This window comes from Antechinus flavipes, chromosome 4, assembly GCF_016432865.1.
Source record: "Antechinus flavipes isolate AdamAnt ecotype Samford, QLD, Australia chromosome 4, AdamAnt_v2, whole genome shotgun sequence".
NCBI lineage: Eukaryota > Metazoa > Chordata > Mammalia > Dasyuromorphia > Dasyuridae > Antechinus > Antechinus flavipes.
The window spans coordinates 79,344,258-79,357,981 of NC_067401.1; the positions used below are offsets into that span (position 1 = coordinate 79,344,258).

At 32.4% G+C, this 13,724-nt stretch overlaps 1 protein-coding gene across 1 annotated transcript in view; it reads left to right on the forward strand.

Moving 5' to 3' along the window:
• DNAH14 (dynein axonemal heavy chain 14) overlaps positions 1–13,724 on the forward strand; it is a 386,173-nt gene that overhangs the window by 115,496 nt on the left and 256,953 nt on the right. The window contains exons 19-20 of the mRNA XM_051996560.1: positions 479–848; positions 7,555–7,745. Of these exons, the coding sequence (XP_051852520.1) occupies positions 479–848; positions 7,555–7,745 (561 nt within the window). The remainder of the gene's footprint in view (positions 1–478; positions 849–7,554; positions 7,746–13,724) is intronic.

Below are 13,724 nucleotides of genomic sequence, written 5' to 3' on the forward strand. Positions count from 1 at the left end.
GTTACAAATGTAATCACTTTTACCTCTGCTCATTAAAACCTTTCCCTCTTTCAACCTTCATGTTATACTTCCAGAATACCTTTTCTAATCTTTTCAGAGTGGAAATTATTTTTCTCCCTTTGAAGCAATAATAGAATATTGGTCCATTCTTTGCCCAAATATTCAACTGTGTTGAAATATTTTTTAATTTGAACCATAAATGTTTGTGTATACATTTTATAACCTCTGAAATTACAGATTCTTTGATGGTGGGTTGACTTATTTCATCCTTCTATTCTTAGTTTCTAAAGTGGTTCCTCACACAGCTTAAGCATTTACTAATGACTGGTTGCTGAAATGAATAAGCTTCTAGAGCTTGTCAATGGTAGAACAATGGCTATATACTATATCTATTATTGGTTACTAGTCTTGCTTTTTTAAAAAAATGAGCTTTATTTCTGAATTTATTGATCATAGATTTATTTTCATTGTTACTTAGGTAAAAAATCCTGTTCTTGTACATCCTGCTACTCGGCCAGCAACTGCTTTGGAAATTATTGAGAACCTCTCAGAAGAAACTTCAGTTCTATCCAATAAAGCTCAGACTTACTCAAATTATCAGGATTATTTTGAGAGTTCTACTTCAATGAGAATGGTAGCTTTAGAGAGGAATATTGCAAACACTGTGATGTCAGAAATCTCAGAAATTGAATGTGATTTAACTTTGAGGAAAATTTTATGGGAAGCACAAGTGGAATGGGCAAATCTGTCTCCTGTGTGGAAGCAAAGCATTTTTGGGACTATTAATGTAGATTTAATCCAGAAGAGTGTTACAAGATGGATGCATATGATTTATATGTTGGATAAAGGTATGTATGAGAATCAGTAGTTATTTGCAAGAATATAATTTTATTATATACTCTATGCTTCAGGATACATACAATTTAAAGTAACAAAGAAGTTGTTAAGCAAAAATAACAGAAAATAAACAGTTCTTATCTTGGAAAATAAACCTTCATGTTGTATTCAAGCAAAGAGAAATTTTCAGTTGTAACAGGGATTAAGGTTGAACATCACATGTATAACTCAGTGAACTAATGATCTTTCTATCTGTTCCTCATTTGCATTAATTACTAAAATTGTAATTATCTCTTATTAATCAATTATCTCTAATATCTCATCCCAACCTGTTAAATATATTTATTAAACAAGCTAGATCAGCTTCTTTTCCTGTAAAGAACTTACTAGTTGTGGAATCCTGAGTAAATCTATTTTTCAACTGTTAAGACGAGAATTAGTAACAGTACCTACATGTCAGAGTTGTTATGAGACTCAAAGGAGATGACTTTTTAAGGGATTTATCACAGTCCCTAATCCATGGATATTTTCTAACATCACTTTTTTTTTTTTTTTTGATGAGGCAATTGGGAGTTAAGTGACTTGTCTGGGGTTACACACCTAGGTGGTATTAAGTGTCTGATGCCAGATTTGAACTCACATCCTCCTGACTTTAGGGCTGGTGTTTTATCCACTGTGCCATCTAGCTGCTCCTTAAAGTCACTTTTAATAATCACAATTGACTCTTGACTTCTCAATTCTTATGTAGAAACACAATTCTAGCATACAGTTCTCTTAAGAAACTAATTAAACAGTCTTCCCAAGAATTCTCTTCATGTTTCTTCTTAAAATAAAAGATAAACTCTTACTCTCTCAGGAACTGTCTTAGTCCTTCTTTGTTTCCCTTTGGTCACCATAACTAAACTTTTAGCCTCCTCACAGATTAATCACAGAAGGACTGTTAAACTGCCATTTCCTAGCTCTATAGACTCTTAAAGGTATAGTGGAGGATAGTGTTAAACTATGAAAGAATGACTAAAACAAGGAAGAAGAACCTGTTTTTATTGTGAATTCATACTTTTAATCTGGTAGTTAGTAACTTTGTATTCCAGTTAAAACTACCAGGTGGTCTTAGAAACCAGTCTTGCATAGAACATCTTTCAGTAATTTCATTTGCATATTTGTTTGTATATTGCTATATTATGTGCCTATTGGGAATTGGCTCTTGTTTTGAGGAGGGAATGTTCAGATAGTTTGCTTTTGTCTAAATTATTTCAAGCACTGAATAAATCAGAAGCAGTATTTTAGATTTCAATTCAAATGAAACAGATATAAATGCATAACTGTTGCCATTCATATTATATTAATGAGGGAATTAAAATGAGAAATATGTCCTTTATTGATTAAGACTAGGATTATATTCCTAGAAATATGAGTTTTACTTAAAATTACATTTCTACTTCAAATCTCTTATGTAAAATTTACTATAAATGAAGTTTCCATTTCTGAAAAAAAAAGCCCAACTGACCTATTAAGTAGGTAAGTAAGAAAAAACTAAAAATAAAATGTGAGAATATGGTGCTATATAGTACTTTGTGCCAGTATTGGACATTGTATCCCATGTTTCTAGATTTTTTCTTTTCATTGATGAACTTAACAAAAATCAATAAGCATGAATCTTTCCTTATATAAAGAACAGCAAAAGATGATTATTTATGCTTGTTTATGTTATAAAAAGTTTGTTATAAATATGTTATATTTATATATATTTTATGTTATATATATAAAACATACAAATGTTATAAAATATGCCATAAAAGTTACATAACTTTTGTTGTATGACTTTTTTAAACATTGTTAAATTTAACATGATAGTTTTAACATTGCTCGTTTGTCTGTCACCTTCTAAACCTTTGCTCTCTTCTGTGTGAGTTACTGTGATTTTTTTTTGTTGTTGTTGTTTGTTTTTTTAAGAGTAATCTCTGCTTTTTTCTTTTTTCCCCCTTTTTTGGGGGAGGTATCATTATCACTTTTGTCCCATACCCCATCTCTCTCTCTCCCTCTGTCTGTCCCTGTCTGTCTCTGTCTCTATCTCTCAAACTCTCTCTTTTTCCCTCCCTTTCTCCCTTCCTTCCTCTCTCCCTCCTCCTTTTTCCCTCTTCCCCACCTCTCTCTCTTAAAAAAAAAAGACTTCCCTTATAACAAATGTGTATAGTAAAGCAAAAAATGAATCCACACATTTGCCATGTCAAAAAATGTGTCTCATTCTGCAAATAAAATTCCTCACCTCTTTACAGAATCTTAGGAAACATGATTTATCATCAGTCTTCTAAAGTGATTGATCATTACATTGATCATAATTCATAAGTCTTCCAAAGTAGTTTTGGGTTTTTTTGGTTTTTATAATGTAGTCATTGTCTAAATTGTTCTGGTTCTGCTCATTTTATTCTGTATCAGTTGTAGTCATTGTCTAAATTGTTCTGGTTCTGCTCATTTTATGCTGTATCAGTTTATAATTCCTCCCAGATTTCACTGAATCCATCCTTTTCAGTAATTTTTATGATGCTATAAGAGTTCATAATATGTATAAACCATAATTTATCCAACCATTCTTTAGTTAACAAACATTTCTTTGTTTACAGTTCTTTGTAATAACAAAAAGTACTCATAAATATTCTTAGACTTACTGATCCTTTTCTTCTTTCTTTGGTATCTTTGTGGCATGTGTGTGCCTACTAGCAGTATTGACATCAACTGATATGTACAGTTTAGAAATAATAATAATTGACTAGACACTCTGTTAATGAGATTAACAAATATCTCATTTGATCTTAACAAACACCTTGGAAGGTAAATGCTATTATTATTTCCCTTTACATTTGAGAAAATTGAAGCAAGCAGATTACATGACTTTGTCAGGGTCAAAGAGCTATAAATGTCTAAGGCTAAATTTGAACTCAAGTTTTCCTTTCAGGTCCAGAACTCTATTCATTTGTCATCTAACTGCCTTTTGTGAATGTGAGGCTTTTGTTTCCAATAATTTTATAGAATGTATAAATCAATTCATGCCTCCACCATCAATATATTAGTATACCTGTCCACCCATTGCCCTTCCAACAATATCCTGATTGCCATTTTTGTCAATCTACTGGCTACAAAGTAGAAACTCAGTTATTTTAATTTATATATCTCTCTCAGTAATTAGGAACATTGTTGGGGGCATATGTTAAATAATAGATTTCTTTCCTTCAGATGTATTTCTTCAAATACTTTGGTCATTTGAGAATATCTTTTGTTCTCATTTGAATTAATTTTCTGTACACTTTGCATTTCTTTTCAGAGAGCCTTAATACAATATTCCCCTACCCCCACAAGTAAAACATATCTCTTCTAAGTTTTCCTGAAATCATTATGTGTGAAAAAGATTTTTACTTTTATATAATCAAAACTCTCCATTCCATCTTTTGTAATTCTTTTCCTTGTTTGGTCAAAAATTCTTCCTTTATCCATAATTTTGCAATGTATTCCATGTTCCTTGAGTTTGTTTGATATGTTATCTTTTATATCTGTTGTGCATTCATTTCCAATTTATTGTGGTATATGGTATAAGATACTGATTTAAACCTAATTTCTGTCAGACTAATTTCCAGTTTCTCTAACAAGTTATTGTTTGAATAGTGATTCCTATGTTAATAGTTAAGGTCTTTGAGTGTATCAAACACTATGGTTTTTTGGCATTTTTTGTCTTATGTACCTTATATTTTCTTTTTGGGGGTGGGTACCTATTATTTTCTACTGATCAGTCTTTTTATATTTTAACCAGTCACAAATGTTCAATATCTTTTTTGATAGGATAGCTTGAGACCTTATAGTACTGGGCCCCTTCACTTAAGATTCTTGACCATTAGTTCTTTCGGGTCAATTTTATTATTTTTATCTACAGTTTCATAGAGCAACTCTTTATAGTTTAATTGGTATGGTGCTGTATCTTTAAAGTACCTGAGGAAATATTTTCTTTGCATTAGCACAGTTCAACAATGAGCAATTAATACTTTCCCCACTATTAGTTGATCTTTATTTCTGTAAATAAAGGTTTATAGTTGTAGTAATTTTATATGTGTGTAGATGAACTCTCAGAATTCTATAATTCTGTAATTATTTTGAAATAACTTCTTTTTCTTTCTCTTACTGTTGGATTGTATTGATAATATACAGAAAATCTCATGATATTTGTAGATTTATATTTATCCTGCTAATGTAATGAAATTATTAATTACTTCACTTGAAACTCTCAGATTCATGATATTATTAACATTTGCAAAAAACAAAGCTTTTAATTCCTCTTTGCCTATCCTTAATTCTTTATTTTCTTTTTCTTGTATTATTATTATTACAAATAGTATATATCAAACTATATTTGAACTATGTTAAATAATAGTGGTGATAGTTAATCTCCTTGCTTTACCCCCAATCTTCCTGAAAAGTATTAGATCTATTGTTTCTAAGTTTTGTTCCTTGACCCATATATTCTTTAGGGTTGTAATTTAATATCAATTTAAGTTTCAATTCATTTCTTCAAATGTCATATATTTATGATAAATTTTTTGTTGTATTGATTTCAGTAAAGGATATGATTATTATTGCTATTTTTTATTTTTTAAAGTTTTTATACCCTGTTACATGGTTGATTTTTATAAAAAGTGCTACAAATAGGTAAGAAACACACATATCTACATGTAAGTCATGCACCTATATGTATATGTGTATATATGTACATATTTGTGTGTATATATCATATATAATGATTTTTTTCTATTCTCAATCCCTAGAGTTCTAACATATTTAATTTTTCTGAAATTATTTTTCAGTCAATCTTAGCATCTTTCTTAGTCATCTTTTTTCTAATTATAAAAGCAGAACAGTAAGGTGCCCAATTATTACAGATTTGTTTATTCCCTTTAGTTCTATTAGCTCTTCCTTTAAGTATTTAAATTCTATATGTATAAATTTATGTGTGTGTTTGCATAATATATCTAAAATATCACATATACTAAACATTGATATTTTATTACTTCTTATAAACAACATATTGTTAGATTCTGTTTTATAATTTATTCTGCTGCTCTCTTCTTGTTCATGAGTTAATTCATTCCATTCATGTTTATAATAATGATTGTTAATTTTGTATTTTCTTATGTCATATTATTTTGTACTGTTTCCTTTTTCCTCTCTGCTCTACATCTTTTGCAAAGAAGAGTAAGAAGAGTGGGATAGAAAAAGAAAAGAAATCCCAATAATACCAGTACCCTATATTCAAAGTGATCTCTTACATTCCTTTGCCCCACTGCCTTTCATCAAGCCCAGCAACCAAATTTCTGGTTCTTAAACTTATTGCTCTTTTAAATCTCCCCCATTATGATTTACAATCCAAAGATGAAGCCTGTTTTTGATCATTTCTGACTGTCTCCTTCCTGAATTTCTTCTCTCTTAAATCCTTCTTCTCTTCTCTTTTCCTGTTCTTTCCCTTACAGTTTCTCCACACCAAACTTGTGCATGGATCTAATATTCTTTTTTCAATTCAGATTAGAGTTACTTTAATGATATGTCCCACTTTCCCCCACTACCCACCATGCTTGTATATACTTTTCCTTATGTACCTAAATTATGTGAAATAGTAAATTCTTCCCTCTTCCAAATTTCCTTCTTATTTCTGTGTTTCTATATTCCTTTTCTCTTCTTTTCTTTTTCCTCTTTTAAACACAACAAAACAAAACTGTGTGTGTGTGTGTGTGTGTGTGTGTGTGTGTGTGTGTGTGTTTTGAGGTTCTGTATTAATGTATTTTATTCCCCTCGTTTATCCTGGAATAGTAGTAGTGCTTTTAACAGTAGGAGGAGTAGATTAAGTAAGAAATATGAGTTCAGAATTGAATGGTATGCTAAGGTTTTTGAAGTCATTTGCATAGAAATAACTGTTGAATCCAAGGGAGATGGTGAGTTGAGGGAAGAATAACCAGGTCAAAAGATATACACAAACAAAGGAAGCAGGAAATGGACAATGATACTGCAAAAGAAACTGAGAAGGACTAGTCAAACAGAAAGAAAGGGAACCGTGGTGATAGAGTACTATCAAAAAACTCAGACAGCAGAGAGTATGGAGGGAGAAGGACTGGTAGAAAGATCATAAAAGATGAGAACTGTAAAAAAGTCATTCATTATATTTAGCAATGAAAAGTATATTGGTGATGTTGAAAAGAACAGTTTCAGTCACAGTGACTATCCCAGAGTGATAAATCCTGAGTATAAAGTGAAGCCTAACTTTTTAAAATTCTTTTTGATGTTTTCTTTTGTAACATGACTGATATATAACTATATTTTGCATGGTTTCACATATATAATATCATATTGCTTCACTTCTCATGGGATATGGGAGGGACAGGAAGGAATCTGAAATTCAAAATTTAAAAAACCCTTTAAAATATTAAATTTAATTGGAAATGTTTAATAAAATAAATCATGTTTTTTTTTAAGAAGTGAATAAGAAGTAAAAAGTGAAGGCAATGTAATAAGTACAATTTTACCTAAGAGTTTGAATGATGATAGATAAAAAAGATAAACTTAAGAAATAATAATGGTATTAGTAACAAATACATATATATATATATATTCATTCTTTTTAGGATTGATAGAAACTGAAGCCATTGTCAAAAAAAAATCTTATTGTGCTGCTTTGATTTACAGGCATACCAAAAAATTCTATGATAAAATCTCTTAAGCAATCAGTATTGAATTTTAAACAAAGCTTGCCTACCATCGTGGCTTTGGTAAATCCTTGTCTTAAACATCGGCATTGGGATGCAATACAGGCAATTATTGGGGAGGAGTTTATTTTGGATAAACAATGCACAGTACAACAACTAATAGACCTTGAGGTAGGTACAAACATGAATCTGCAGCACTTAAGAGTTCTGTTCTCCAGGGTTCTCAACCTTTCCAAAACATATTTGGGAAGAAGATGAAGAGGGAACACACACACACACACACACACACACACACACACACACACACACACAAGAGAGAGACAGAGACAGAGAGAGACAGAAAGAGAGGGAGAGACAGAGAGACAGACATAGATAGATATGAATACTGTGACATCTCTGGGCTAGGGAATCCAACTGATTTCATTTTCACTTTTTTAAAAAAACATTATTTTGAGGCATTTGTAATTAGGTGATTTTTCCTGTTTTTTATTATTATTATAGTTTTTTTATTGACAAAACAAATACATGGGTAATTTTTCTACATTGACCCTTGCAAACACTTCTGTTCCAAATTTTCCCCGCCTTCCCTCCACCCCTTCCCCTAGATGGCAGGCAGTCACATACATGTTAAACATGTTAAACTATATACTAAATAAAATATATGTATACATATTTATACAATTATCTTGCTGCACAAGAAAAATTGAATTTAGAAAGAAGGTAAAAATAACCTGGGAAGAAAAAAATGCAAGCAAACAATAATAGAAAGAATGAAAATGGACCACTCATTTCCCAGTATTCTTATGCTGAGTGTAGCTAGTTCTGTTCATCACTGATCAAATGGAACTGATTTGGATCCTCTCATTGCTGAAGATAGCCACTTCCATCAGAATTGATCCTCATATAATAATGTTGTTGAAGTATAGAATGATGTCCTGGTTCTGCTAATTTCACTTATCATCAGTTCATGTAAGTCTCTCCAAGCCTCTCTGTATTCATCCACATAGTCATTTCTTACAGAACAATAATATTCCATAATGTTCATATACCACAATTTACTCAACCATTCTCCAATTGATGGGCATCCATTCAATTTCCAATTTCTAGCTACTATGAAAAGGGCTGCCACAAACATTTTTACACATATAGGTTCCTTTCACTTCTTTAATATCTCTTTGGGATACAGTAGTAATACTGCTGAATCAAAGGGCATGCACGGTTTGATAACTTTTTTAGTATACTTCCAAATTGCTCTCCAGAGTGGTTGGATTCATTCACAACTCCACCAACCAAGGCATTAGTGTCCCAGTTTTCCCACATCCCCTCCAACTTTTGTCATTATTTTTTCCTGTCATTTTAGCCAATCTGACAGGTGTGTAGTGATATCTCAGAATTGTCTTAATTTACATTTCTCTGATCAATAATGATTTGGAACACCTTTTCATATGTGTAAAAATAGTTTCAATTTCATCATCTAAAAATTATTTGTTCATATCTTTTGACCATTTATCAATTAGAGAATGGCTTGATTTCTTATAAATTAGAGACAATTCTCTATATGTTTTAGAAATGAGGCCTTTATCAGAACTTTTAACTGTAAAAAATGTTTTCCCAGTTTATTATTTCTCCTTTAATCTTGTCTATATTAGTTTTGTTTATACAAAAGCTTTTTAACTTGATATAATCAAAAATTTCTATTTTGTGATCAATAATGTTCTCTAGTTCTTTGGTCACAAGTTGCTTCCTCCTCCACAAGTCTGAGAGATAAACTATCCTATGTTCTTCTGATTTATTTATAATCTCATTCTTTATGCCTAAATCATGAATCCATTTTGATCTTATCTTGGTGACAAATGTTAAGTGTGGGTCAATGCCTAGTTTCTGCCATACTAATTTCCAATTTTCCCAGAAGTTTTTGACAAATAGTGAATTCTTATCCTAAAAGTTGGGATCTTTGCATTTGTCAAACACTAGATTATTAAAGTTTTTGACTATGCTGTCTTTTGAACCTAACTTATTCCACTGATCAACTAGTTTATTTCTTAGCTAATACTAAATGGTTTTGGTGACCACTGCTTAATAATATAGTTGTAGATCTGGTCCAGCTAGGCTACCTTCATTTGATTTTTTTTTTCATTAGTTCCCTTGAAAGTCTTGACCTTTTGTTCTTCCATATGAATTTTGTTGTTTTTTCTAGATCATTAAAATAGTTTCTTGGGAGTCTGATTGGTATAGCACTAAATAAATTAGATTATTTTAGATAGTATTGTCATCTTTATTATATTTGCTCAACTATCCAAGAGCACTTAATATTTTTTCAATTATTTAAATCTGACTTTATTTGTATGGAAAGTGTTTTGTAATTTTTCTCATATAGTTCCTGACTTTCCTTTGGTAGATAGATTCCCAAATATTTTATACTATGAACAGTTTTTAAATGGAATTTCTCTTTGTATCACTAGCTGTTGGATTTTCTTAGTGATATATAAAGAATGCTGATGATTTATGTGGATTTATTTTGTATCCTGCAACTTTGCTAAAGTTGCTTTTTAGTAATAGCTTTTTAGTAAAATCTCTGGGGTTTTCTAAGTATACCATCATATCATCTGCAAAGAGTGATAATTTGATTTCCTCATTACCTACTTTAATTCCTTTAATCTCCTTTTCATCTCTTATTGCTGAAGCTAGCATTTCTAATGAAATATTGAATAGTAATGGTGATAGTGGGCAACCTTGTTTCATTCTTGATGTTATTGGGAATACTTCCAGTTTATCACCATTACATATGATATTTACAGATAGTTTTAAATAGATGCTACTGATTATTTTAAGGAAAAGTCCATTTATTCCAATATTCTCTATTATTTTTAATAGGAATGGGTGTTGGATTTTATTAAATGCTTTTTCTGCATCTATTGAGATGATCATATGGTTTTTGTTAATTTGGTTATTGATATAGTCAATTATGTTAATCATTTTCCTAATATTGAACCAGTCCTGCATTCCTAGTATAAATCCTACTTGGTCATGGTGTATTATCGTGGGAATGATTTTCTGTAATCTTTTTTGCTAATATTTTATTTAAGATTTTTGCATCAATGTTCATTAGGGAGATTGGCTTGTAATTTTCTTTCTCTGTTTTCGTCCTACCTGGTTTAGGTATCAGTACCATGTCTGTGTCATGAAAGGAATTTGATAGGACTCCTTCAATCCCTATTTTTTCAAATAGTTTATATAGCATTGGAGTTAACTATTCTTTAAATGTTTAGTGGGGACTTCCAGTCAAGATGGTGGAGAGGAGGCACACAGCTGCCTAAGCTCCACGTTTTCTCTCAGAATTCATTTCATGACAAGCCTCTAAATTAATGCTTGACTGAAAAAAAAAAAACATAATATTGTTATCAAGAGAAAACATCCTTGAAATTCCGCAGGAAAGATCTGTTTTTGCTCGAGGGCAGGGACAGTTTTAGATCCAGTGCAGGCTAAGGGCAGGCAGTGGCAGCAAGAGCAGAGCAGGCAGCTCACAGCCAAGCAGACCAGAGTGGGGTGGGGGTGATCTCAGCCATCTCTGCGGGGAGAGCTTTGCTACAGGATGGGATACTTTGCCTTGGCAGCAAGCCAGCAGACAAGCAGAGAAGCTAAAAGCACAGGGGGTGAAGAATACAAGCCCAAACAGCTGGAGTCTCTAAGGACCTGGCCACCCCTCCCCGACAGTGTCTCAGTACGCTCTCAGAGTCTCAGAGCACAGGTGCAGCACAGCCATTGCTGTCCTGTTAGGGCCTCACTGCTGCTACCCGCAGTCTGTAGAGCAAGCTCAGTAACATCACCCAGCCCAAAAAAATAAAGCAGATTCCTTTTGGGTTTTTTTTTTCTTTTTTTCTTTGCTAGTTTGTCTTTGATTCTTCTCTGACAAAATGAGCAAAAAATTGAAACGGGCCTTAACCTTGACAGCTTCTATATGGATAGAGAGCAGACTTTAAACCCTGAGAAGACTAAAAACAGACTGTCTCCAGGTGAATCCCCAAAGGAGGAGATCATCTGTTCCTCAGCACAAATGAATCTCATAGAAGAAATTTAAAAGGCTCTCACAAGAGAGCTAGAAGAAAAATGGGAAAAGGAAAAGGAAGCTTGGCAAGAGAGTCTGGAGAAATCATCCCACTCATTTAAAGACAGATTGGATAAAGAAATCAAATCGTTGAAAAATAGATTTAGTGAACTGGAAACAGAAAATGGCTCTCTAAAAAATAAAATTGGTGAAATGGAAAAAAAATTCCATAGAACAAAACAACTCACTTAAAAATTCAATTGGACAATTAGAAAAAGATATAAAAAAAAAGTGAGTGAAGAAAATACTTCATTGAAAATCAGAATTGAACAAATGGAATTGAATGACTTGTGGAGACAAGAAGAATCAGTCAAGCAAAACCAAAAAAATCAAATAATGGGGAAAAAAACGTGAAATACCTTCTTGGGAAAACAACAGACTTGGAAAATAGATCTAGGAGAGACAATCTGAGAATTATTGGACTCCCAGAAAAATATGATGAAAAAAAGAGCCTGGACACTATTTTCCAGGAAATTATCAAAGAGAACTGCCCAGAAGTCATAGAAACAGAGGGTAAAATAGACATTGAAAGAATTCATCAATCACTTACTGAAAGGGATCCTAAAATCAAAACACCAAGAAATTTAGTGGCCAAATGCCAGAACCCTCTGGCAAAGGAAAAAATACTGCAAGAGGCTAGAAAAACCCAATTCAAATATAGAGGAGCCACAATAAGAATTACCCAGGATCTAGCAGCATCCATATTAAAAGATTGAATGGTCTAGAATATGATATTCCAAAAGGCTAAGGAACTCAGTATGCAATCAAAAATAACTTGCCCAGCCAGAATGAGCATCTTTTTCCAGGGAAGAAGATGGACATTCAACGAAATAAGCAAATTTCATCTATTTTTGATGAAAAAACCAGAACTTAACAAAAAGTTTGATCTACAAATATAGAACTCAAGAGAAACCTAAAAAGATAAAGAGAAATCTTGGGAACTATGTTCCCACTATAAAGATGTATAAAGAATACATGTATACCTTGTTCTAGAAACTAGAGGTGGAAAGGACATTGTATCTGGAAAAGGGTAAAGAGGAGGTACTACATCTCACGAAGAGGCCAAGGAAAGTTATTATATCTGAGAGAAAGAATGGAGGGGGATGAATATAGTGGGTATCTTACTGCCATCAGAATTGGCTTTAAGAGAACATTTTTAGACACATTCAGTTTATGGTGAAACTTCTCCTACCTCATTGAAAAGTGGGAAAGGAAAAGTGAAAAGGGGAAGAATAAGCTAAGTGGAAGGGAATACGGAAACTGTGAGGAAAAGGAGTAAGATAGGGGAAGGGATACTAAAAAGGGAGGGCTGTGAGAAGCAAATGGTGCTCACAAGTTTAATACTGGGGAGGGGGGATAAGGGGGAAAGAAGGGAGAAAAGCATAAACAGGTGTTAACAAGATGGCAAGTAATACAGAATTGGTCATTTTAACCATAAATGTGAATTGGGCAAACTCCCCCATAAAGAGGAAGTGATTAGCAGAATGGATTAAAAGCCAGAATCCTACAATATGTTGTTTACAGGAAACACACCTGAAGCAGAGAGATACATACAGGGTAAGGGTATAAGGTTGGAGCAGAATCTACTATGCTTCAGGTGAAGTGAAAAAAGCAGGGGTAGCCATCATGCTCTCAGATCAAGCAAAAGCAAAAATTGATCTAATTAAAAGAGATAAGGAAGGGCACTCTATCTTGCTAAAGGGTAGCATAGATAATGAAGCAATATCAATATTAAACATATATCCACCAAGTGGTGTAGCATCTAAATTCTTAAAAGAGAAATTGAGAGCTGCAAGAAGAAATTGACAGCAAAACTATAATAGTGGGAGATCTCAACCTTGCACTCTCAGAATTAGATAATTCAAAACACAAAATAAGAAGTCAAAAAGTTAAATAGAATACTAGAAAAGTTAGATATGATAGATCTCTGGAAAAAACTAAATGGAGACAGAAAGGAGTACACTTTCTTTTCAGCCGTTCATGGAACCTATACAAAAATTGACCATATATTAGGACATAAAAACCTCAAACTCAAATGCAGTAAG